Source organism: Saccopteryx leptura, chromosome X (genome assembly GCF_036850995.1).
Source record: "Saccopteryx leptura isolate mSacLep1 chromosome X, mSacLep1_pri_phased_curated, whole genome shotgun sequence".
Lineage (NCBI taxonomy): Eukaryota > Metazoa > Chordata > Mammalia > Chiroptera > Emballonuridae > Saccopteryx > Saccopteryx leptura.
In genome coordinates, this window is record NC_089516.1 from 66,577,538 (window position 1) to 66,605,390 (window position 27,853).

The 27,853-nt window shown below is 41.0% G+C and overlaps 1 protein-coding gene across 1 annotated transcript; it reads right to left on the minus strand.

Moving 5' to 3' along the window:
- Positions 1 to 238: 238 nt before the first annotated feature.
- DGAT2L6 (diacylglycerol O-acyltransferase 2 like 6) lies at positions 239 to 26,735 on the minus strand. The gene is made up of 7 exons (XM_066357312.1): positions 26,651 to 26,735; positions 9,223 to 9,333; positions 8,631 to 8,701; positions 8,075 to 8,279; positions 6,016 to 6,190; positions 830 to 1,041; positions 239 to 393 (listed from the first exon to the last, which is right to left on the minus strand). Exons 1-7 carry the CDS (start codon positions 26,733 to 26,735, stop codon positions 239 to 241), a joined length of 1,014 nt encoding a protein of 337 aa, XP_066213409.1.
- Positions 26,736 to 27,853: the final 1,118 nt, after the last annotated feature.

A 27,853-nucleotide genomic window follows, 5' to 3' on the forward strand; every position in this document is an offset into this window, starting at 1 on the left:
GGGGCAAAAAATATCTGTGGACTCACAAGATCGTTTGCTCAACCAGGTTGTTGCCCAGTCTTCCCCTGTTCCTCTAGTTCTTTTCCCCAAACTTGACTCATTATGTACTTTCTGACTTGGTTGGACTCTTAACTTACACCTGAGATCCTTCCCCCTTCCCCAAATTCCTCCTTCCATGTAGCCTTACTTGGATCCTTCAATGCTTTGGGGTTATAACAATAAGGGAATCCAGCTTCTGTTATATGATTGTCAGATCCTGAGTCTCAGAAAAGCCATACTGAACTTTGTGCTGGTCAAACAACTTGCGCAGGGCACTGATGTAGAGTGCATGGTACTTGTCCACTGTCTTCTTGCTTGGCCTCTCAATCTTGGGGATTGGCAGGGGCTCCCCAACTATGGTGAAGAAGAAAGAAGCGTAAGAGCTCCCTCTCAACTTAACTTACCCATCCCTCAGAGGGAGCCACATACTGAAACTCAGAATCTGGCTTCCTTCCCCTTTGTTTTTTCCTTTTGCTCCAACCTCATCCTGTCCCCCATTCTCGAAACACCTAATCTCACACATGTGCGAGAGAATGAAAACAAGCTCAGGACAGTGCTATAAGAATGTATGTGAATAAAGATGTTCTTATGGCAGCTGTTGAACTCTGTCCCACTGGTGAATGTCCACAACTATTATCTGTTCAGTTGTCCTCCCCACCCTGTCCTCAACCACACCCAATGGAATTCACATTGCCCATCCCAGATGTGTGCCAGGTCTCCTGGGACTTAATGTGTGACTTGGAGGGGAGAATCAAGAATCAGGGTGGTTCAGAGATACTGGAAAGCTCACCAACAGTGGTAATGGGCCGATTGAAAGGCAGGAAGCCCCAGGATCCTTGAGTGAAACCTCGACCATGGAAGGTACAGAAACTTAGTCCCAGGATTTTTTTGAATGTGTCCTGAAAGGTTTTTTGGAGGAGCCTTAACCATGTGCCCTCAGGGAAGGTCTCTTGATTGTAAACTTCATTCTCTCCAAAGGAATAGGAAGGGACAAGGTATGCTCTGCAAAGAGAGGGGCAGAAGTGTGAGTTCTCCCAGGAAACTTCCCTCAGTGAAACCCTTGGTAGGAAACCTCTAAATCTTTCCTATATAGGGCAAGGATCCAAGCACCCAAACATCTCCAGCCTATGTCTTATTCTTGCCATGCCCTACCCTCCCAATTGAATCCTTTGTGGGGAACTGCTACACACTGTCTCATGATTGGAAGAAACCCATCCCAGACAACCTAACTGCTTTTATTCCACGCAGCATTCAGAATAATCTTCCTAAACTGTGTATCTGGACATATCACTCCTCTCTTTAAAACTCTTTCAGAGCTCCTCAGCTGGTACCATGCTATTTAATATGACCTTTGTACTCTAGGGCTACCTACCTGGCTAGCTTCCCCTCTCCCCACCCCTTCTTTGCCATCGGCTAAGCCATGCAAAGTGTGCCAGCTTCTCTCTTGTCTGTACATCTTTGTGCGTTCTGCTCCCTTTGCTGGAAATGCCTTCCTTCTGTCTTCACATGGCTAATTCTATTTTGCCTTTCCTCACTCAGCTCCGATTTCATCCCCCTGAAGAGACTTTGACTACCCCCAATTCCCTCTTCCACAATGTGCATTAGGTATCCGTCATCTAATGCTTATCTTTCTCCTACACTAACACTATCTTAACTCTAATACAATCATCTCTTTACCTATCTGACTCCCCAGTTATCTGTCAAGCTGATCAAAGTTGGGAACTGTATCATTTGTCTATGAATCCCTAGGACCTGGCATAGTGCCTGATACATTGTAGGTCCCCTGAGTTATTTTTCCCTTTAGTCTGATTAGCAAATCCTACTAATATTTCAATTCATAATTTGGTTGTCACCCACTAGTAAAACTTCTACTTTGGGTGAAAGTCTTTCCATCAACTGGTGCTATCATAGCACTTTGTTCATATCTCCATTATAGCATGTCATTCATTCAACAGATATTATTAAGTTCTTTCTATATTCCAGCACTGTTTTAAGCCCTGGGGATACATCAATGAAAATAATGGATTGTTTCCATGTCCTAGCCACTGTGAACAATGCTGCAATAAACATGGGGCCCATCAATAGATGACTGGATAAAGAAGATGTGGCACATATACACTATGGAATACTACTCAGCCATAAGAAATGATGACATCGGAACATTTACAGCAAAATGGTGGGATCTTGATAACATGATACAAAGCGAAATAAGTAAATCAGAAAAAACCAGGAACTGTATTATTCCATACGTAGGTGGGACATAATAGTGAAACTAAGAGACATTGATAAGAGTGTGGTGGTTACAGGGGGGAGGGGGGAATGGGAGAGGGAAAGGGGGTGGGGAGGGGCACAAAGAAAACAAGATAGAAGGTGACAGAGGACAATCTGACTTTGGGTGGTGGGTATGCAACATAATTGAACGACAAGATAACCTGGACTTGTTATCTTTGAATATATGTATCCTGATTTATTGATGTCACCCCATTAAAAAAATAAAATTATTATAAAAAAAAAAGAAAGAAAATAATGGATTAAAAAATATCTCTGTCATCATGGAGTTCATCTTCTATTGAGGGAAGACAGACAATAAACAATAATAATAAATAAACAAAAACAGATATATAAATAAAATCAATGATTTATAAGCAAATGATAAGTTCAATGAGAAAAAGAGCAGGATGGTTAGGATAGACCTTATTGAGAAAAAGGACAGCCTTAAGGCAGGAGTGTGTGCAGCTTGTTAGAAAGACCAACAACAAGAAGGTCAGTGTAGCTCTAATGGAATGAGTAAGGGACATAGCAGTGCGTGATGAGGTCAGGGAGGTGGTTGATAGCCAGATTATTTAGGGTCTTGCAGACCCTTGTAAAGACTTTGGATTTTGCTTGGAGTGAAATGGGAGTTGTTGGAGTATTTATAGTGACATGATTTGACTCACATGTAATAGGATCATCCTGAGACAGGGAACATACCTCAACATAATAAAGGCCATATATGACAAACCCACAGCCAATCTTACAGTTAATGGTAAAATACTAAGTGTTTCCCTTAAGATCAGGAATAAGACAGGGATGTCTGCTTTCACCACTCTTATTCAATATAGTACTGGAAGTACTAGCCATAACAATCAAACAAGAAGTAGAAATAAAAGGCACCCAAATTGGAAAGGAAGAAGTAAAACTGACATTATTTGCAGATGACATAATACTGTATATAGAAAAACCTAAAGGCTCTACCAAAAAAACTACTAGATCTAATAAATGAATTTGGCAAAGTAGCAGGATATTAAATTGATATTCAGAAATTGTTGACATTTTTATTCACCAAAAATAAAATATCAGAAAGAGAAATTACGAAAACAATCTCATTTACTATTGTAACAAAAAAAAATAAAGTAACATAATAAATTTAACGGAGGGGTAAAAGACCTGTGCTCAGAAAATTATAAGACATTGAAGAAAGAAATTGAGGAAGACACAAATAAGTGAAAGCATATAGTATGTTCATGCATAGGAAGAAGTAACATCATTAAAATGTCCACACCACACAAAGCAATCTACAGATTCAACACAATTCCTGTTAAAATACCAATGGCATATATCATAGATCTAGGACAAATATTCTAAAAATGCATATGGAACCAAAAAAGACCCCAGTTAGCTTCAGCAATTTTAAGAAAGAAGAATAAAGTTAGAAGTATCACACTACCTTATCTCAAACTATACTATAAGACCATAGCAATAAAAACAGCATGGTATTGGCACAAGAACAGGCATATAAATCAACAGAAGAGAATAAAGAACACAGGAATAAACCCACACCTTATAGTCAATTAATATTTGACAAAGGAGGCAAGGTCATACAATGGAGTAAAGATACTCTTTTCAATAAATAGTATTGGGAAAATTGGACAGATATACGCAAAAAATTTAACCAAGACCACCAACTTACACCACACACAAGAATGAAGTCAAAATGGATTAAATACTTAAATGTAAAGTGTGAAACCATAAAAATCCTAGAAGAAAACTTAGGTAGTAAAATTTCAAACATTTTTCATAGCACTATTTTTGTTGCTATATCTCCTCAGGCAAGGGAAACAAATGGAAAAAAAAAAATGTGACTGCATCAAACTAAAAAGTTTTTGCACCGCAAAAGAAACCATCAACAAAATGAAAAGGGAGCTCACTGAATGCGAAAATACATTTGCCAATGATACATCTGATAAGGGGTTAATTTTCAAAATTAAAAATACTTATATAACTCAACAGCAAGAAGACAAACAATCCACTTTAAAAACGAGCGAAAGACCTGAATAGACACTTCTCTAAAGGGGACATGCAGATGGCCAATAGACATAAGAAAGAATGTTCAATGTCATTAATCAGAGAGATGCAAATTAAAACCACAACGAGACATCACCTCACACCTGCTAGAATGGTTTCTATCAATAAATCAATAAACATCAACTACTGGTGAGGATGTGTAGAAAAGGTAGCCCTCATGCACTGTTAGTGGGAATGCAGACTGGTGCAGCCACTGTGAAAAACAGTATGGAGTTTCTCAAAAAAATTAAAAGTGGAACTGCCTTATGGACCAGCCATCTCACTTCTGGGAATATATCCTAAGAAACTTGGTAAACTAATTCAAAAGAATATGTATATGCACCCTTATGTTCATTGCAGCATTATTTACAATAGCTGAGATTTGGAAATAGCCCACATGCCCATTAGTAAATGAGTGGATAAAAAAGCTGTAGTACATTTACATAATAGAATACTACTCATTTGTAAGAAAGAAGAAAATCTTACCTTCTGTGACAGTGTGGATGGATCTGGAGAGTATTATGCTAAGTGAAGTAAGCCAGTCAGAGAAAGGCATATACCATATGATTTCAGTTATATGCAGAATCTAATAAAATAAACTGATGAACAAAATAGGAACAGAGGCATGGACACATGGAACAGACTGACAGCTATCAGATGGGAGGGGCCTCAAAGGGTTGTATGAAAGAAGGTGAAGGGATTAAGCAAAAACATATATACACAACACAAAGGCAACAGTGTGATGACAGCCAGAGGGAAAGAGGATAAGGGGAGATGGAAGTGGGCAGAAGGGAGACAGAAAAAGACTTTGCTTGGGGAAATGGGTGAATGATGCAGTGGGAAGATGATGCTTTGTTGAGTTGTATACTTGAAACCTGTATGGTTTTGTGAACCATTGTCACTTTAATAAATTTAATAAATAAAAATAGCACCATCTTGACTATAGCTGAGAATAGATTTTTGGTTGTGGTAGAAGCAGGATAGAAACAAGGAGATCCCTTGGGAGACTATTGTAATAATCCAAGGAAGAGATGATGGTAGTTTAAACCAGGGTAGTAGTTGAGATGTATTAAGTGGTTGGCTTCTGGATATATTTTATAATCATATGTGCATATGTCTTCCCCATTGGACCGAGTTCCTTAAAGGTGAGGACCAGGTCTTATGTATTTTTATATCCTTGATGCCTAGTACTATGTCTGACACACAGTAGTTGTTCAATAACTGCTGAATGAATGCATTCGATTTCTTAAATCAGATTATATGCTCTTTGGGGCAGTAATAATGTTTGATTCATCTTTGCAGCTCCCACAGCATCAAGCCTAATGCCTTCATTGCCCTGGGTTGGTTCTCTTGGCTTCTCAGGTAATAAGTTGATAGAGTAAATCTGCACTTCTTCACATCCCTAGCCTGCCAGGCTAATTGGTAGAAAGTAAAGGTCTTCTATTGTTCTTTTTCCAACTTGAAGTAAAAACGTGCCCACCAAAATATGTCTGGAAGCCCAAACACCTTTAAGGTACAGTGTGAAGAAATAGAGAGAATTAATCAGAGTGAAACCCCTTCTCACAGGTTTACCAGGAAGGACATCATTCTAGATAGGTGCTACAGAGGACCTATGTCACCCAGACAATGGGTCAACAGATCCTAGGGACCCACCCTGTCTTCAATGCCAACTTCACAAAACCTTTACGCTCTTTAAGGAAGATGGTAGAAACTCCTGGCTGGCACAAGAGGGCTTCAGCAGCTCCGCCCACCACAATAACCACGGCATTGCCTGAGCCTTTCTGGGTCAGCAAATACTTCAAGGCCACCTTACTCACGGGGCACACACCTGTGAAACCAAAGAGTCAACAAACTTGGTGCCTGAGGATAGGGTCAGGGTTCCTCTGGGCTCTTAATGATGGAGACAGTTCCTTTTGTTTCCTAACTATTGTTTCCACGCTTCTTTCTTTGATCTCCACATCCTACCTACATTACCCTTAGTCTCAGGTTGGTCCTTGGGTCAGCTGCTTGCATTGGGAGATTATGCTACTACAGTTGGAGTAACATTGAATTCCTCTGCCTACGTCTTCTTAGTTAAATAGTATTTAAACTCATTCCTTCTCTCCCTACCCAGGAACCACAGCATTCATCCACTCTCCCCAGACGGACAGTATTGGAGACACATCAGAGTTCTTTCCCCAGGGGTGATCAGGACTAGCCTCCACTAACTTGCTTCCATCCCAGGAGTGATGCCTGGGAAAATCTGAGCAAAGCCCTAGAGCATTTGCTGAAGAGGAGCCATTGGCTGGGGTTTCTGGAGAGTAGGCAGACCCAGGAGCCTGCCCAAGCAAATTGAAATATAGATGGACCGTGGAATAAGGATGACATCCTGTTACTCAACAATAGTCACATAGTCTTTCCTCCCTTCTGCTTCTTATCTTCACCTTCTAGTGTCTCCCAAGATGGGGGAAATTGCCTCTAGGCCTCAGTCATTGAGAGAAAACACTGCTCCAAGTCATACTAACCTCAGAGGGGAGCAGAACCATCCTCTGGGACTCTAGTGTTCCCACCTTGTCCCTCCAGATAAATGTATCTTACCTTTTAATATTTGGCTTCAGTCGTTTTCTGCTGTCCAGAAGGATAGATGTTCATCCAGAGAGAAGGACATTTGTCACAATACCCTGGCTTGAAGCCTGGCATGGGGAGGTTGTCCTGGATTCTGATGAATGTTTATCCTTTATCCCTTGACATCTCATGCAAGTTTGAAGGGATTCCCAAGTGTTGAAGGTCATGGGCCAGGAGGGAACCAGCTAGTATGGAAGACTTTAAAATGTCTTTAAGACACACTGGGGCCCTGGCCGGTTGGCTCAGCGGTAGAGCGTCGGCCTAGCGTGCGGAGGACCCGGGTTCGATTCCCGGCCAGGGCACACAGGAGAAGCGCCCATTTGCTTCTCCACCCCTCCGCCGCGCTTTCCTCTCTGTCTCTCTCTTCCCCTCCCGCAGCCAAGGCTCCATTGGAGCAAAGATGGCCCGGGCGCTGGGGATGGCTCCTCGGCCTCTGCCCCAGGCGCTAGAGTGGCTCTGGTCGCAATATGGCGACGCCCAGGATGGGCAGAGCATCGCCCCCTGGTGGGCAGAGCGCCGCCCCATGGTGGGCGTGCCGGGTGGATCCCGGTCGGGCGCATGCGGGAGTCTGTCTGACTGTCTCTCCCTGTTTCCAGCTTCAGAAAAATGAAAAAAAAAAAAAAAAAAAAAAAAAAAAAAAAAAAAAAAAAAAAAAAAAAAAAGACACACTGGGATGAGAGCTGCTTTATAAATGACTGACCAAAAGAAGTCAACTGATAGCCCAGTAAAAGTCTAGCAAAGTTCATCTGAGCAGCCCCTTTCATGACTCATTTGCCTGACATTTGCGTTCGATATTTGGATTTTGCCTTCTGCTTTGCACTTTGGCTTTGAGCCTGAACTCTAGCCTCCTCTTTCATCCTCTGAATGTACTTTTGGCAACTCTTATAAATGTCCATAACTTACTCTGCTGTTTAACCAAACCCTGCCTCCCAGACCTTGGACAGAACCTGATACTTGCTACGTACTTTTTCTACTGGTCCAGTGTGTTCTGGACTCATTTTCTACTAAGTCCTATTCTAGCAAGGAGTGAGAATTGGACAGATTTTCAAGGTTTACTGAGGTTGGGCCCTGAGGTAGGTCAGAGGATGAAATGATTTCTTATACTCACCCAATGACATCACATATTCTCGCACAATTGGGATCCAGAAGATTCCTTCCAAGGTCCCTACAGAAGGAGTGATGCCTGGGAAAATCCGAGCAAAGCCAGTGGCCTCAGTGGCAAAGTTGATGAAGACACCGTAAGAGACAATGCCATGGGGGTGGTTGGCAATGATATAGTTTTGTTTAGGAGAGAGTTCATGAGTCTTCACCAGCTGTTAGAGGGAGATTGAGTCAGGACAGTGGATAAGAAGAAAGGAGAGAGGACATGTGGGCTCAGATCCCAGTAGGTAACCTGTTTCCTTGGGGGAACCCAAATTCCTTTTCATTGGGTCTCACCAGGGGCTATAATGCTCAGAGAGATTGACTAGGGTTTGTCACTGTGAGGAAAGGATGTGATCTGTCCATCTCCTCACCTGCCCATCCATCTTAGGCCTGCACTCTGCATTATGCCTCTGAGCCTTGACTTTCACTACTGGCCACCAAAGACTTTGAAAACATGAAGCTGAGTGGAAATAGATAATTTGAGCAACAGGGACAGAGTGCACCCAGAAGGCATAATTCACCTTTATTGGGAAGTAATTTTGGAAATACTTCCAGAGGGTCCATTTTCGTACCCATGCTGAACGCCTACCACCTGCGAGTACAGAAGGAAAGGGAAGAGCAGGTGAGATATTGCCAATTCTACTACCTGTCCCAGAGGTTGAGGGTTCTCCTACAGTCTTCAGGTCACAGAAGGGGTCTCTTTCTTACACTCCCATATTTCTAGGACACAGAGCTGTATGTACTGTCTCTGAATCCAACCTCCAAGAAGACATAGGAAGCTCCTGCTCTTCTGGAGCCAGCCAGAAAGGTGATAGGCAATGACTGTGAAGCTGGGCACCTGCCCAGAAACTTGACCTTTTTAATTCTTCCTGGGTAGCCTGGCTGAGACGTGTACTCCCTGCCAAACTTGCTCCCCACTCTCTCTCCCTTTTCCTCTAATCCCCTTTTGCACTTCCCTCTCTCTATCACCCCTCCTTTCTTTTCCCTTTTCCATTCTTATCCCCAACCCTTCTCCCTCTGTCTCTCTCCCATTCTTCCCCCACCCCACCTCCCTCTCCCTGTGGTTACATCCTCGGCATAGACAGGGACCACCACTCTTCCCATGTCTCTTACCTTGACTATGGGTGTTCCAATCATAGATGAGCCAGGCTAAGGTGAGCACGGACAAGATCCAGAACTTAGTGAACACCAGAAGGTAGGGCATAAGTAAAATGGGAATAACTCCTGAGGGGACACAAAGGTTTCATGCCCTTCAGTTCTTTTCAAGTTTAATATACCTTTCATAACTTCAATCTTTGCTCTATAGTGAAGTAGCAAATCAAAACTAGTGTGATCTCCCAGCCCCATCTCTCCCTCTCCTCCAATCCCCACCCAGCTCTGCTGTGGTCCAGGCTGACCACTGAGTCCCTGAACCTGAGTCCTCTTGATTGCTGAGATGTTAACTGAGGAAACAGCGGAACAATGATGCTCTCAGAGTAGGCTTTCAGCCAAGGTCAAAAAACCACACTACTTGGCAAGTGGAAAAGCAGAGCACCCTGGGCCAGTGGCTGGCATCCCCGTTCTGGGACTTCAGAAGTCCTTCCTAAAAGCTTGGTCCTCCTTCCTTTATGGAACTGCTAAGTCAGCATGTGACTGTGGAGAGGGGCTGCTTAGAGTGCACAAACTCTTTGTTACTGAGAGAAAAACATTTTAGAAACTGCTTTACTATGTTTAATTTTGTCCCATTCAAAATGTCTCATCGGTTCATAAGAGGGGAAATTACCTCTATTAGCAAAGGGCCACAGCAGACTGTCAATACAAATGTGATACATCTTATAGCAGTAGGAGTTGAATTCCATTTTAAAGACTGCATCCATGATTAAGGGACTAAGAACACATATTGTGAATACAAAAAAAAAAAAAAAACAAACCAAAAAACCATAGCTAAGGGAATAACTTCCTTGACCAGGTCACCACATTATGGTAGAAAAAATTATAGAGAAGGGGGAAAAAATCAAGAGTTATTTACCAGAAGGTTTGACTCTTGCATTTTGAAATGAAAATAATAGGAAAGACACAGAATGGGCATAAACAGCCATATTATGGAGTAGAAGAAACCTTAGTGATGGGCAAATTCCCCTTATAAGAGCTGGCTGAGATGGTTGCTGTAAGCATGCTGGGTAAACAGGAGGTAGTGGTGGGAGGAATTTCATGGGAAGCATGCTGTGGATGAAAGTCCTGCTACCTCTGACCCTCATACAAAATGAGAGTCAGTTTGCCTGGTAAGATTTAGAAGAAAACTCAAATATAGTTAAATAAGAATGATTACTAATTGGCCCTGGCTGGTTGGCTCAGTGGTAGAGCGTCGGCCTGGCGTGCAGCAGTCCCGGGTTCGATTCCTGGCCAGGGCACACAGGAGAAGCACCTATCTGCTTCTCCACCCCCCCTCCTTCCTCTCTGTCTCTCTCTTCCCCTCCCACAGCGAGGCTCCATTGGAGCAAAGATGGCCCGGGTGCTGGGGATGGCTCCTTGGCCTCTGCCCCGGGCGCTAGAGTGGCTCTGGTCGCGACGGAGCGACACCCCCGAGGGGCAGAGCATCACCCCTGGTGGGCAGAGCGTCGCCCCCTGGTGGGCGTGCTGGGTGGATCCCGGTCGGGTGCATGCGGGAGTCTGTCTGACTGTCTATCCCCGTTTCCAGCTTCAGAAAAATACAAAAAAAAAAAAAAAGAAAAAAAAAGAAAAAAAGAATGATTACTAATTAAAGGTAGTCTAAGTGTATCATTTCTTTTATATCTTGCTTTAAATAATTTTAGTTTGTATCACCAATATTTAGAACAAAGCCTTATACATAGTAAGTGTTTAATAAATATTTGTAGACTGAAAGATAAATGTTTTATCTTGAAGAATAGGTGAACAAAAATGATTAGCACTTAGTCAATATTTGTTATTGAGTAAGATGTTATTTTAAAAGTATAGATGGATTAATCATGTGCCTTTTATCTGATCTCTTTCAGCTATCCACAAGTCCTAAGGGCAATCTGAAAGAGCTATGCCTCTATAAACACCATTCCCCTTGTGGAATCTATTTAAACTGTAAATGCAGCACCTCAGGAGGTCTTAAGTATCCTACAAGGGCAAGTCTGCCAGACTCAGCCTGTGTGTGTAATCATTGTCACTTGTGGTGACAAAAGTGGGATTTAAAAAACCAGGAAAAACATAAACCAAACATGGGGAGCTAAATCTCATGCAATAGGGAATTCCTTGACAAAAAGCAAGGAGATTTGAGGCAATAATGATGTGTGTGTATGTGTGACTCTTCCTTAGCTATTATGGCCTTGATACCAGGAGATCTTTCAACATCTTGTCCATGTTCAAGTGAGGATTCCTAGACTGAATTATAAAGGAGGAAGTTCACATAAGCTCCTAATTTAGATTGTACTGAAGATGGTCATGTCATTTTACTAGATGTATAGCCTAGCATCTCATCATAATTGTAATTTTCATTTCCCTAATACCTAATGATGCTTAACAGCTTTTCATGTGTTTATCTGCGTTTTGTATATCCTTCTTGGTAAAGTGTTTGTTCAGATATTTGGCCCATTTTTCAATTGGCTTGCTTGTTTTCTCACTGTTGGGTTTTGACAGTTATTTATATATTCTGGATACAAGTCCTTTTTGTTGGATATACATTGCAAACATTTTATCTCAATCTGTATATACCTTTTCATTCTTTTTAACAGTGCGTTTCTTAGAGCAAAAGCTTTCAATTTTGATGAAGTACAACTTACCTTTTTTTAAAACTGTGCTTTTGATGTCAAATCCAAGAACTCTTTACCTAACCTCAGATCATGAAGGGTTCCTCTTTGTTTTTCACTAAAAATTTCACAGTTTTGTGTTTTACATTTAGATCTATGAGTCATTTTGAGCTAATTTCTTTATAAAATGTGAAGTTTTAGCCAAGGTTTATTTACTACATATGAATATCCAATTGTTCCAACATCAATGTTTTTTTTAGCAAGAGAGAGCAAGAGACAGAGACAGACAGACAGACAGAAGGGAGAGAAATGAGAAGCATCAACTCATAGTTGTGGTACTTAGTTGTTCATTGATTGCTTTCTTATATGTCCCTTGACTGGGGGGTTCAAGCTGAGTCAGTGATCCCCTGTTCAAGCCAGCAACCTCAGGATCAAGCTAGTGACCTTAAGCTTCAAGCCAGTGACCTTTGGGTTCAAGCCAGTACCATGAGGTCATGCCTGTGATCCCACACTCAAGTTGGTGAGCCTGTGCTCCATCCAGATGAGCTACTGCTCAAGCTGGTGACTTTGGGGTTTCGAACCTGGGTCCTCAGTGTCCCAGGTCGATGTTCTTTCCACTGCACCACCACCTGGTCAGGCCTAACATCATTTTTTGAAAAGACTATCTTTCCTCCATTGAATTGTTTTGCATCTTTGTCAAAATAAATAGTCTTGACTTCCAGTTAGGATGGCAGCATAAATGGAGTACTCAAATTCTCCCTCAAATACATCAAAATTACAACTAAACTACAGAACAACCACCATTTAGAACTGCCTAAATCTGTTTGAATAGAAGTCCTACAACTAGAGATTTAAAGAACTACAAAGAGTCGGGGACGTAGAGTGGGCCACTCCCACATCCACAGGTGGCAGATATCTTGGCTGTGGAGGTACCCCTGAGGAGTGAGGGGTTCCAAACCTACACCAGGTCATCCAGCCCAGGGTTCCAGAGCCAAGAAGAGAAGTTCCCATAACTTGTGGTTTTAAAAACCAGCAGAGATTGTGGCTGAGCAAGACAGAACTGCTGGAGTCCTAGGCAGCTCCTCTTGAAGCGCACATACACAGGCTTACTCAGACTCATTCCCTCTAAGTTCTAGCACTGGGGAAGCAGCTTAAAAGGCACCAGGGACATATGGGGAGAAACTGAATTTTCTGGCATCAGGATAAGAGCTGGGAGAACAGTTTTCTGTCAGACAAAAATCCTGACAGAAGCCATTGTTTTTTCAATAAGCCCTGCCCCAAAAGAGACTTTAGCTGGGCACTATGCCTGAGTCTCCATCAACCTGGCTCACACTGTTTACCCTTGCCCTGGTGATTTCCTGAGACTCTGCTCCACCCAACTTGCAGGTTCACCCAAGCTGTTTCCAGTACATTTACCATGTAAATTGCCTGTTTTGACTCACTCTTCAGACTTTCCTAAAATCTCTCTAACAAGCAGCATCTGGCCTTAGCATGCCTTATACTTCTCACTAAGAGGCCCCTGGCCTGGAACAAGCAGGAGCTGGCCAGGTTTCACAGCTTGGCCTCTTCTGGGCATCTCCAAGTCCAGCACAAGTAGCAGCCATCTGCTGATCACTTTGTATCTCAAGCCACATGGCCTTGGGAGGAACACAGGTGACGGCTGACCTTGGCCTGCACCTCCTGGGAGGTCTCAGAGCTAGCATACCAGGTGCACAGCTTCAGACCATGTCAAAGCACCACCCAATCACCTCCACAAGTAACACATTCAAGTGGTGAACTTAGCAAGCACCAGAGCCCAACTAAAATAAGTCCCGCTCTGTGAGATGGGCTCCTGCACAGCTGGTAATCCATGGTGGTCACAGCAAGTTCTTACAGTCATTTGGCCTGTAGATAAATCCCTCCCATTGATGTGCCAACAGCAATCAAGGCTCAACTATAACAGGAGGGTGTACACAGTTCACACGGGGTGGGGGGCACAATTGGAGTACCCACTTTGGGTGATCAGGGAGGCTGTGCCTGAACACTACAGGACATTTATTGCCTTAGGCCATTCTACCAAGCCTGAGAGACATAATAGCTCTACATAATACATAGAAACATATGCCTTGGTTGGTTGGCTCAGTGGTAGAGCATCAGCCCAGCATATGGATGTCCCAGGTTCGATTCTTGGGCAGGGCACACAATAGAAGTGACTATCTGCTTCTCGCCCCCACCCCTCTTCCCTTCCTGTAGCCATGCTTGATTGGTTCAAACAAACTTGGCCTCAGGTGCTAAGGATGGCTCCATGGCCTCTGCCTCTGGAACTAAAAAATGGCTCCCTTCCTGGGCAATGAAGCAAGGTCCCCAGATGGGCAGCGTATTATCCCTAGTGGGTTTGCCAGGTGAATCTCAGCTGGCATGCATGTGGGAGTCCATCTCTCTGCCTCCTCTCCTCTCTCAAAAAAGGAAAAATTATAAATATGTCTTCTCTGAGTTGTAGTTAAGGAATTATCTCAGAAAAAAGAAACAAACAAAAAGATGTCATCAAAATGAGGAGACAAAGAAACACATCCCAAATGAAAAAACAGAACAGAACTCCAGAAGAACAACAACAAAAAAAGGAAGACAAGCAATCTACTAGATGCAGAGTTTAAAACACTCATTTTGAGGATTCTCAATGGAGTTAGAGAAAGAGTAGTTGAACTTAAGGAGAACTTCAACAGAAAAAAAAAAAAGAAAGACATGGAACTATAAAAAAGAACCAGTCAGAAATTAAAGATACACTAACTGAAGTGAAAAATAACTTAGAGGGTACCAACAATAGAGAAGATAAAGCTGAGAACCAAATCAGTGATTTGGAATATAAAAAAGCAAAAAACACCCAATCAGAACAGGAAAAAGAAAAAAATAATCAAAGAAAATAAAGGTAGTATTGGACAATGTCAAGTGTACCAACATTTGCATCATGGGGTTGCCAGAAAGAGAAGAGAAAGAGCAAGAAATTGAAAACCTATTTGAAAATATAGAGACAGAAAACTTTCCTAACTTGGTGAAGGAAATAGACATTTTATTACAAGGGTGCTCACATAAGACCATCAGCTGATTTCTCAACAGAAATTTTGCAGGCCAGAAGGGAATGGAAACATTCAAAGTAATGAAAAACAAGGACTGCCTGACCTGTGGTGATGCAGTGGATAAAGCAGGGGTCCCCAAACTTTTTACACAGGGGGCCAGTTCACAATCCCTCAGACCGTTGGAGGGCCGGACTATAAAAAAAACTATAAAAAAATCCCTATGCACACTGCACACATCTTATTTTAAAGTAAAAAAACAAAACGGTAACAAATACAATATTTAAAATAAAGAACAAGTAAGTTTAAATCAACAAACTGACCAGTATTTCAATGGGAACTATGGGCCTGCTTTTGGCTAATGAGATGATCAATATGATCCTCTCACTGACCACCAATGAAAGAGATGCCCCTTCCGGAAGTGCAGCCGGGGCCAGATGAATGGCCTCAGGGGGCCGCATGCGGCCCGTGGGCCCTAATTTGGGGACCCCTGGGATAAAGCATCAACTGGGAACACTTAGGTCGCTGGTTCAAATCCCTGCAGTTGCCAGATCAAGGCACATACAGGAAGCAACTATTACAAATAGATGCTTCCTGCTTCTCCCCCCTCTTTCTCACTCTCCCTCTTTCTCTCTCTCCCCTCTCTCCAAAAGTCAATAAATAAAATCTAAAAAAAAAAAAAAAAAAGAAAAAGAAAAGCAACGACCTACAACTAATATTACTCTACCCAGCAAAACTATCATTAGAATTTAAGGACATATAGTTTCCCAGACAAGAAAAAGCTAAAAGAATTTATCATCATGAAATCAGCATTATATAAAATGCTAAAGGGTCTTTAAGAAGAAGGAGAAAAAAATTTAAAAATATGAACAATAAAATGGCAACAAATACATTTCTATCAACAATTGAATCTAAAAAATACCAAAATAAATAAAGAAGCAGAACAAAACAGACTCATAGATACAGAGAACATTTTGACGGTTGCCAAATGGGAGGGGGTTTTGAGGACTGGGTGAAAAAGATGAAGGGATTAAGAAGTACAAATTGGTAGTTATAGAATAGTCATGGGGATGTAAAGTACAGCAAAGGAAATATAGTTAAGAATATTCTAATAACTATGTATGGTGTCAGATGGGTATAAGATTTATTGGGATGATTACTTAGTAAGTTAGACAATGGCTAATCCCTGAGGTGTACACCTGAAGCTAATATAATATTGTATGTCAACTATATTAAAAATAAAAAATAAGCCTGACCAGGCGGTGGCGCAATGGATAGAACATCAGACTGGGATGTGGAGGACCCAGGTTCGAGACCCCGAGGTTGCCAGCTTGAGTGCGGGTTTATCTGGTTTGAGCAAAGCTCACCAGGTTGGACCCAGGGTCTCTGGCTCGAGCAAGGGGTTACTTGGTCTGCTGTAGCTCCACGGTCAAGGCACATATGAGAGGGCAATCAATGAATAACTAAGGTGTCGCAACCAAAGACTGATGATTGATGCTTCTCATCTCTCTCCGTTCCTGTCTGTCTGTCCCTATCTGTCCCTCCCTCTGACTCTGTAAAAAAAAATTAAATTAAAACATAAAATTAGATTATGCTTGTTAAAGCCAATCATCTTAAGCTTAAAAAAATCAATTGGCCATATTTATGTGGATCCATTTCTGAACTCTATTCTGTTTTATTGATTACTATGTTTATTCCTTCACCAGTACATCATTGTCTTGATTACTATAGTTTTATACCAAGTCTTTGTGTGTGTGTGTGTGACAGAGACAGAGAGAGACAGACAGAGGGACAGATAGGGACACACAGACAGGAAGGGAGAGAGATGAGAAACATCAATTCTTCCTTGTGGCACCTCAGTTGTTCATTGCTTTCTCATATGTGCCTTGACCGGGGGGTTACAGCAGATGGAGAAACCCCTTGCTCAAGCCAGCGACCTTGGGCTCAAGCTGGTGAGTGTTGCTCAAACCAGATGAACTCACACTCAAGCTGGTGACCTCGAGGTTTTGAACCTGGGTCCTCTGCATCCCAGTCCTATGCTTTATCCACTGTGCACTGTCTGGTCAGGCTATACTAAGTCTTAAAATCAGATAATATGATTCCTCCAACTTGTTTGAGCTGTTGTAGTTCTTGTTTTTCTATATAAATTTTAGAATCAGCTTGTCTATGTCTATAACAATTCCTGATGAAAAATTTTAAATTAAATTTTTTCTTTTGAAAAAACTTCAGATCAACAGAAAATTTGCAAAAGTATTTTAATAAAATTCCATATAAACTTCACCTAACTCTAACTATTGTTAACAATTTACATTTGAATTATCTCTAAATATAAACGTGTGTTTGTATTTGAGAGTACATTGCAGAGATTACAACCCTTTGTCCCTAAAAACCTAAGTGTGTATTTTTTAAAAACAAAGACATTCTCTTTCCTTGTAGCACCTATAGTACTATTATCAAATTTGGGTGATGTATGCAAAACTCTTATCTAATACACTCTGCTGGGATTTTTATTTGAATTGTGTTACATTTATAGATCAATTTGTGGAGAATTGACATCTTTATTATGAGTTTTCCATTCCATGAACACAGAATATCTCTAACTACTTAGATATTTTTTTGTTTGTTTGTATTTTTCCAAATTTAGGAGTGGGGAGGCAGTCAGACTGACTCCTGCATGTGCCGGAACGGGATCCACTCGGCATGCCCACCAGGGGGCGATGCTCTGCCCATTTGGGGTGTTGTTCCATTGCAAAGGGAGAATGCAAAAACAACACATTCATGCAGGGACCTGCCGAATTTACTAAATATTACTAAGAATGTAAAGAATGTATCTATATATATAAAAAGATAACTTTTTTGTCATTTTTTAATTTTTTAATCCATCTTTTTTACAAATTCTAAAAAGCATAACTCAAAAAATGTAACATAAAAATGTTTTTTAATGTCAGAATAAATTTAATTTTGTTGTATTTATTTCATTTAATTATCATAAAAGCACGCTTGGACTTTATATTTTTTCTTTAATATTTGACTTAATTATTAATAACATATTTCTCAGAAATTTGTATATTGTGCGCCTACAATTATTTGTAGAATTTTAAATGCGCCTCGACTTCAAAAAGCTTGAGAACCACTGTTTAGGCAATATTTATTGTATACTTATGTGAAACTGTTTTATATACATATTTTACTTACTCTTTGTAAATACCCGCTTAGGGATAGTAATCATTCTCATTTAGTGAATGAGCAACTCAGGTTAAGAGATGTTAAATAACCACCTGAAATCACACAGCTGGTTAGGAAGCCAGAGTTGGGAACTCAGACTGTCTTACTCCAGAGAGTGTGCCTTTAACCACTAAGCTCTAATTATTGCTTCCTGTCAGTTTGGTCTTCCAATCATATTTCAAATTATCTTGTTCCTTGCCTTCATGATACCACCTGGTCCAGACTACTACTGCTTCTCTCCTGGATGACTGCCACTGTCTTCTCAATAGGCTTTCTTCTTCCATTTGAGTCATGATGCAGCCCATATGCTGCGTGCAAATCTGCCTCTGTCCTTCTGCAGCATACAACCAAAAATGTGGCTGCTTTATCACAGAGCCATTTCTGTGGCTTTGTGGTTATTTAACAGATATAAATTAACCATAGATATAAGAACCTGTGGGAATAAACGCTAATTTAATAATTCAACAACTAACATGGTTTCCCATGACTCTTAGGATCAACTCCTGTTTTGTAACCTTGGTTTCAAAGACCCTACGTGATGGAGATTGGGTCAGCCCCTCACTCTTTGCATTCCACCATACTGTTCTTCTGTCCATTCCTTTAACTCACTCTGTTCTCTAGCCTCTGGGCTTCTGTGCATGTTGTCCCTTTCACATAGAAGATTCTGTCCTCACCTTTTTTCCTGACTAGTTCCTGTTTATCTTCAGGCCTCAGGAGAAATGTCATAGTTTCAATGTTTTAGAGTTATTGTTGACTTCTTTCCCTTTCCAAAACATTCTCTCCAATCCCATTCTCCTGCCTCTGTTTCCATTGCTACTTCTTTGGCCCAGAACTTGATCTCCTCTGGACTGGACTGCAGCCATGTGTCTGCTTTTTACCTACTGGTCTCTACTTCTCCAGTTCATTTTACATATTACTGCCAGATAATTTTTTAAAGCACAGTCATAATGTTGTTTGTCTCCTCTGAAACATTCAAAAATTTCCCACTGCTGCCAGAATATGTAATGAACATGTTAGCCTGGCACTTAAGGCCCTTCATGGACTAGCTCACATGATATCTCTTTGATGATATATTTGCTGCTTCTCTGGTCAGAATTAAGGTCTTCCTCCTCCACACATTCACATTACTTATGCTTCTATTTGCTTTGTTTGATTTTGCTGCTTCTGTAGTTAGTACCGCACATGTCTGGTCCTTTCCCTACTAGACAATAGCTTCTTGTAAACAGTCTCAGCATAGTGCCAGGCACAGGGAAATGACTCATGATCAAATCTGTTACATTAAATTATAGCACAAGTAGAAGTTTGATTTCAAAATTCTCCAGTGGAAATTTAAGGCTAACAGTATGAGAAACTAGCAATACCCTTTTTCCAAACAAGGAAGACCTTCTGAGGTTCTGGGGTGTGTGTGTGTTTGTAAGGCAACCAGTTATTTGGTATAAAGTGAAGACCCAACATTCTAATTAAAGCCTTCAGAAATCCAAGAACACGACTGGTTTGTCAAAGATGATTTTCTGTGGCTTTGTGGTTACTTACTGGATCTAAATTAACTATAGATCTAAGAACCAGTGGGAGTAAAAGGTAATTTAATAATTCAATAAACATTAAAATACCTCATGTGAAATCTCTGTGCTAGAGGCCATGGAGGTAAGGTTGGGAACTGGAAGGAAGAGGATGAAGAGAATAAATATGGAAATGATGAAATAATTTCTGTATGGTAATTGATACCATATATCTAGCAGTTTTTATTAAAAAGCACTCTGTTCAGCTATTAATGTACATTATCTCATTTAATCCTTTCTTGTCCTCGAGAGAGAGATAATATTATCATCCTTGTTTTAATATGAAGAAACTGAGGCTCAAAGAGATCATGTACCTTAACTCCAGATTTGTGAAAAAAAGTAGCATTTTTTAGTCTTTATTATGTACCAATAGCTATTTTAAGCACTTTGTATGTGCTAACTTGTATTAATACATATAGAAAATAAAGTTCTTGTTTTCTACAAATTCATAGTCTAGTGGAGAAGACTAATACCATAAATAATGACTACATCCCAGAGAGTGAAAACTATACAGTCAGGGCTCAAATGTCATTTGTATGGGAACCCCAAAAGAAGACCATTCCTTACTAGTGGTGAACCATAAAAGGCTCATACAGAGCAAGATTTAAGCTGAATTTTGGAAGAAGAATAAGATTTTGACAGATAGATTAGTGAAGAAATAGCCTTCCATGCACATGGAAGAACTTGAACAAAGGCCTGGATCTGAAGGAGTCCATAGTGCATGAGTAACACCATAACCGACAAAAGTACAGAGAACCTGGGAAGCCATGCAATAGGAGATGAAGCTGGGTAGATTCGACCTGGTGCTGAAGGGAAGGAGACACCAGTAATGGTTATTAAGCAGAAGAGTAGCATGATCATTTCTGTGTATCAGGAAGATAATTTGGAATCACTGTGGGAGCAGGAGAAACTGTAGGCAGGGAGATCAGCGAAGAGTAGCAGTGATTTAGATGAGAGGCAATGGGAACCTGAAAAGGGCTGTTATTTACAAAACCATTTGTAAAGATAATATGGAGGTAGAGTTTTCAGGGTTTGGCAATTGATTAGTAGGGGTGAAGGAGTGAGATTAATGAACGATGCCTTGAATGGGCCTGTGGGAATGCTGGGAATGTATCAAAGTCTCTACTTGCCTACTACACTAGGACCTAGTTAATAATACAAAGAAAGGAAAGGAACATCTATTGAGGATTTTCTTGCTTCTTTGATCTTTGGAATGGTCTCAAAAAGCAGGTACTATACTATACTTTGTTTCTACAGTTGTGGAGGGTGAATGACTTGCTCAATAGAAAATAATAGCCTGACCTGTGGTGGCCCAGTGGATAAAGCGTCGACCTGGAAATGCTGAGGTTGCCGGTTCGAAACCCTGGGCTTGCCTGGTCAAGGCACATATGGGAGTTGATGCTTCCAGCTCCTCCCCACCTTCTCTCTCTGTCTCTCTCTCCCCCTTTCTCTCTCCTCTCTAAAATGAATAAATAAAATTAAAAAAAAATTTTTAAAAAAGAAAATAATAGTGACTTACTTGCACAGGGTCACATAGCAAGTAAGTGGCAGACCTGGTCTGTCTGACTTCCAAGACTATGTTTTATTTTTGTAGTTATCAGCAACTAGACACATAAATAATGTATTATTATGTAAAGTAATTCATAAAAGAAACTAGAGAAAGAAGGTAGGCACATACACATACACACAAAGATGTCCAGGAGAAATAAAAAAGAACAAGAGGTAGACTTAAAGGTCTCTACTAAGGAAGAAGAAATCTGAAAGAATGGTCAATTTAGTGTCAAGCCTGGTCTCATGAGAAATACAGTGATGACAAGGCATGGCTCCTGTTTTCATGGAACTTATTGGGTAAAAGGGACAAAGGATATAAGGACTGTTACTTAACCTGTTTGTACAAAGTGCTCTGGACTTTCAGAGGTGATGTAGTCTCGGGTTGTTTGGGAAATGTTGCAGAGAAGTTATGACTTGAACAATATCTCAAATGAGGGGTTGGTGGTGGATATTCCAGGAAGAGTGATCAGGGCATTTCCAGTGGAGGAAATAGAACAGAGGTGAAGCCGAGGGAGAGTACTGTTTGTGTTTGTTTTGTGACTAGACTGCCTAGAAGACAAGGTTCATATAAGGGAAGAGTAGTGGGATGAGTTGGTAAAGAGTTAGAGCCAGAGAGTGGAGGAGGGCCTTGAATACACTGGCTAACACATTTGTGCTTTATTGAGTAGGCGATGGGAAACCACTGACTATTTTTGAGCAGGAGAGAGCTATAATCAAAGATGCTTTTGAAAGGCTCTTCTGGGAACAGGCAGTGCAGTAGATTTGAGAGGGTGGAGAGTATAGAGGGTAGAGGGATAGGAAAGAGGATATTATAACAGTTTAGGGAGATAATGATACAAGCCCAGAAAAGGAGACAGATGGAGAGCCATCCCCTAAATCAGTAGTCCCCAACCTTTTTTGGGCCACGGACTGGTTTAATGTCAGAAAATATTTTCACGGACCGGCCTTTAGGGTGGGACGGATAAATGTATCATGTGACCGAGACAAGCATCAAGAGTGAGTCTTAGATGGATTTAACAGAGGGAATCTGGTCATTTTTAAAAAATAAAACATCGTTCAGACTTAAATATAAATAAAACGGAAATAATGTAAGTTATTTATTCTTTCTCTGCAGACCGGTACCAAATGGCCCATGGACCGGTACCGATCCGCAGCCCGGGAGTTGGGGACCACTGCCCTAAATGGTAGCTGGCCCTCAGAGAGACTCCCAGGGTCATTGTCTAATTCTAAGGATCACGAGTATTTGTATTTCACATCTCTCTCAGTGTTTCTTATTCTTTTCTTCTCACTTCTCCCCTCCTTCTTGTCCCTTTGCCTCCCCCCTTTCCTTATTTTCCTGCCTGGCATTTCCAGTCATGCTCAGTAATCACCCATGATTCTGAACATCACTCAGGAAGGAGAAGCACTGACAGAGAGTCTGAGCGACACAGAAAGAGCAAAGGAAAAGGAGTAAGAAAGAGAAGGAAGAAGGAAACTAGGAATGAAGTAAGGGAGGAAAGGAAGGAGGGAAGAATACTTTTTTTAATATGGAGCATTTACTGTGGACCCAGCTAGAGGATGGGGTTACTGAGGTTTAAAGGGGTTATGGTACCTGTCTGAAGTCACATAGCTAATTGTTTTATCCAAATCTGACAAACTCCAGAACCCACATCCTGTTCACCATGTCATACTGCTTTCCTTGCCTAATCCCCTCAACTTAGCATAATAATTTCTTTTCTGACACTCTAATATCATTTTGTCATGGCTCTTTCTTTCAGTTACTACAATCTTCCCTGCATTGTAATGACTTGTGTACATGTCCAGCACTAACACATAAAATGTGTACAATGGTGGAATGAATGATTGGCTAATTTTTGTTACTAGGTAGTAGGGAGCCTGTACTTGACTTGTTATAGTCTCAGCATGGACAGCCAAAGTCTTATAATTAGTATTTGTTCTATAAATGCTGAACAGATTTGAATATCTTAGGTACCCTGTGGGCATCACAACTATTAGATGCTATAGCTTACCTTGGTAACCTCCAAGACCCAGGGTTTGCATTGTAATATTTAGTATAATCACTAAAAGAATAGAAACAGAGTGTATAACACCTAAACTAGTAGAAGAATACAAAAGAAATGATAAATATAATCAGTTGAAAAGAAGTCAAGACAAATTACCAATAAGCATATGAAAATATGATAAAAACCACTGATCATTAAGAAATGCATATTAAAACAATAAGGAGATATCTCCCCAAATCCATTAAGATGGCTACTATAAAAAAAAAACTCCAGAAAATAAAAGTGTTGGCAAGGATGTGGAGAAATTGGAACTCTTGTGCACTGTTAGTAGAAATGTAAATGGTGCAGCTGCTATGAAAAACAATGTGACAGTTCTTCAAAAAAAATTAAAATGGAATTACCATATGACACAGCAATTTCCACTTATAGAGATATAGCCAAAATAATTGAAAGTTGGGTCTCATAGAGATATTTGAACACCCATGTTCACAGCAGCACTATTCACAATAGCCAAGAGATGGAAGCAACCCAAGTATCCATCTGTGGAAGAATAGATAAACAAAATGTGATATATCCAGATATTAGAATAATACTGAACCTTAAAAAGGAAAGAAATCTTGTCACCTGCTACAACATTGATAAACCTTGAAGACATTACATTAAGGAAAATAAACCAGTCACAAAAGAACATGTAGTGTACGATTCCACTTATATGAAGTACCCAGTATAGTCAAAATCACAGAGACAGAAAGTAGAAGGGCAGTCGCCAGGGGCTGAGGGAGCGGAGAATGGGAAGTTATTGTTTAATGGGGACAGAGTTCCTGTTTCACAAGATGAAAATTTATGGTAATGGATGGTGATGATGGTTGCACCACACTGTGAATGCACTTAATGCCACTGAACTGTGTGTGCACTTAATGGTTAAGATGGTAGATTTTATGTTATGTGTATTTTACCATGATTTCTAAAAGCCACTAAAAAATGCAGGTGAAAGGAAACATTCACATTTATTATTAGTGTTTTTACTTAAGCCACATCAGTGTAATCGTTTGTCTCTGACATCCTCACTTCATTAATCCAGCTTTCTGAGGAAGACTGAAAGCTGGTGAGCTTGGGGGTGGGCATTACTAGGAGGCTAACTCTCATGTTCTTGGACTCTTACATATTCAGTGTTGGATATATCTTCTATCCCAGTGGTCCCCAACCTTTTTTGGGCCACGGACCGGTTTAATGTCAGAAAATATTTTCACGGACCAGCCCTTAGGGTGGGACGGATAAATGTATCACGTGACCAAGACAAGCGTCAAGAGTGAGTCTTAGATGGATGTAACAGAGGCAATCTGGTCATTTTTAAAAAATAAAACATCGTTCAGACTTAAATATAAATAAAACGGGAATAATGTAAGTTATTTATTCTTTCTCTGTGGACCAGTACCAAATGGCCCACAGACCAGTACCGGTCCGTGGCCCGGGGGTTGGGGACCACTGTTCTACCCTATCCCTGTCCAGAGATAGTGTCCTTTGAGAGGAGAAAAGACAAAGAGAAAATACTTAAGGAGGAATCATTTTCTGGGAGAAAAATAAATACATTTCATTTAGGAGGGCTCCCTGGAAGAGCCCAAACAATGAGGTCACTTGTGTTCACATCCTGCCCAAAAGCTTTCTGGGTGGGCCAACCCCATGCCCAAAAGGGTCTGCTCACACTGATCTTTCTCTCTTACCTCTCTTCCCTGCTCTCTCTGTCTCACCTTTTTCCACTGTTTCTGGGATCCAGACTTGAAATGGTGGCTTCCATCATGATGCCAAATTTCTTAGGACATTCCTGTACCCTTGTTTTCCTAGCTAAGGGCTAGAACTTGTCAAAGGGGTCTTTTTGAGGAAGTTAAGACAAGTATAAAAGAAAACAAGAAGAAAATATGAAAGACTAGAAACAACCGTACAGAAAAATTGCTTCCTTCTCTTACTACTAGAGTTAGCAATTGATGGACTAAAGTCCTCATCTTTTGGGGGATGATGGGCCCCTTCAGCAGTCTGGTAAAGCCTATGGGCTCTTCTCTAAATAAAATTCTTTTCTTCTTATTTATTTATTTTAGCAAGAGAGAGAGAGACAGGAAGGGAGAGAGATGAGAAACAACAACTTGTATTTGTTTCACTTTAGTTGTTCATTGATTGCTTTTCATATGTGCCTTGACCGGGCAGCTCCAGCCAAGCCAGTGACCCCTAACTCAAGCCATTGACCTTGGGCTCAAGCCAGTTACCTTGGGTTTCAAGCCAGAAATCTTGGAGCTCAAGCCAGTGACCATGAGATCATGTCTATGATCCCACACTCAAGCCAGATGAGCCTGTGCTCAAGCTGATGACCTTGGGGCTTTGAACCTGGGACCTCAACATTGCAGGTCGATGCTCTCCACTGTGCAACCACCATTCAGGCTGAATAATATTTTTAAATGCACAAAATAAAATACAGACTTACAAAGGATCCTCAACATTTTCAAACATAGTTATGAAAACATTATAAAAAATGTAATATAGTAACATGGGCTTCTTGATTTATGCATTAAGTAACCAGACCTACTGGTAGTTCTAATAACTGTAAGAATTTTGAAATAGTCACAACCATAAATGAAATATCAAGATGCCTGCAGCAACTGGCATGTGATATACACACTCCATGATGCCTATTACTGACAAATTCACAGCTACTGCTAGCACTTTTGTGCTTTGTTGCCTACACTCATCATTTCTATTTGAAATTGGTGAGAATAAAGAGGCAATTTTTTTCCATCTAAATTTAACGTTGTCTACCCCACTCCCCCTGAATTCAAGGTCCTGGTTAAGAACCTCTGCTCTAAGTGTCCATGGATTGAAATAGGCTGCCTCCTACTTGTCTTACCCATTAGGAGGACATTTGTCCCTGTCCAGTTCCCAACTTTGCCCCTTAATTTGCTGTCCACGAAGCCCTGGTTTCTGGCTGGGAGGCCACTGAACAACTGGCCTTTTCTTAAAATTCAGTGTAATGAGTTACTCATGCAACCCCCCCCCCCCAAATTCCAGAATTCCCTCACCATCACCTTATACTGAGAAGTTACTTATCCTTACTTAGTAACACTTCTGCAAGCCACCACCATCTTTGCCACAGTCCCTGAATACAACTCTGAGCTAGAAGGGGCTTTCCTGAGAAGGCTGGGGTGATCTTTTAACTAGAACATCCATAGCCTCGCTCCTGGCCTTTGTGCCTCTAAGTTGGGAGAAGAGAAATCCTGTGAACTCAATAATAGCCATCTTTTGAGTTAGGAGGCACAGTCCTCAGAAGGAGGGAACCAACTAAACGATCTCTTTGGAGCCCTCTTCACCTGAGGATATTTGGCTTCTTTCTTGTCCTGTTTCCATGTGTTCTCCAGTTCCTGCGCTTCACTCACCTAGCATCACGTAGACTGGGAGCCATTGCAGAACAGCGAGGGTTTGGAGGATCTCCTGAAGATTCTGTCGGGAAAAGATGGACATGGCCACACTGTTCTTTTGTGGCAAGAAGCCCGAACAGAAGGCCAGCTCCTCTAAAGCTGAGGTGCTTATAGGCGCTTTGCTTTTTTAATCTCTGATCACTGAGTCCCTTTAGCCACTGGAGGTTTTAGGGTTGATCTAAACTTTCCTCCAGTGTTCCCTGTTTTTCTGACCCGCCCCAACTTCCTACACACATCAGGTTTCAGATCCTACTATGTAATCTCTCTGATATACATATATCTTTTCTCCGTGCATACTCAATTGCAATGAGGCAGAAATTACCTTGGAGTGGATCTAGCTATGTGTGTGGGGTGGTCCCCATTAAATTATTGCAGAAAAAAGAATGGCATAGGCCTCAAATAGGACCTCTGAAAGCATCTGCTACCTTCCATTGCTTAAGAAATGGAACCTGGTGACTACATTTGTTTTTGCCCTAGTGCCTGCTATTTGTCTCCTCCTGTCTTCTGCTGAGAGCCACCTAGTCGACTATGGCCTTTTCTTGCATGGATGTCTATACTTCTCAAATCCCTCTTTGTGCCTCTATTCCCAGGGACTCTGTATTAGCAGCCAGACACCATATGATAGAGTGGGAAAGCATTGCACAGAGAGAAGACCTGGGTTCCAGTCTGAGCTGTATTATATTTTTACCATGACACCTTTGGAAATTGCTCATCTCTCTAGAGCTCAGTTTGACCATTCATTGTTGGGAAGTAGGATAGTGGTCAGGAGCATGGACTTTAGGGGTTCAAATCTCAGCTCTACCAGTTACAAATTCATGAACCTCTGTGCTTTGGTTTTTCCCATCTGTTAAATGGCAAGAATAATAATTCTTACTTCATAGGGTTGTTCTGAGGATTAAATGAGTGAATGAATATAAAGTGGTTGGCACAGGGCCTGGCACACAAGTAGATATTATGTAAGCGTTTACTGTTATTATTATTTCTTTAGTTCAATTAATGCCTATTGAATATTTACTGGTACCAGCCTTTGCAAAATTAAAGATAGTCCCAGACCTTTGGAATAATTTTTTTTCTATTATTATCTATTGAGTGACTATTGTTTGCCAACACTGTTGTAGGTGCTGAGGATTCAGTGAGAAAGAAGGACATAATTCATGCCTT

Coding starts and splice junctions, on each gene's coding strand:
- DGAT2L6 (XM_066357312.1), bottom strand. CDS start 26,735: ATGTCCATCTTTTCCCGACAGAATCTTCAGGAGATCCTCCAAACCCTC. Junction 6,191..8,074: donor AGAATATGTGATGTCATTGG/GTGAGTATAAGA, acceptor TTGGTTTCACAG/GTGTGTGCCCCGTGAGTAAG. Junction 394..829: donor TCGGCCCATTACCACTGTTG/GTGAGCTTTCCA, acceptor TCTTCACCATAG/TTGGGGAGCCCCTGCCAATC.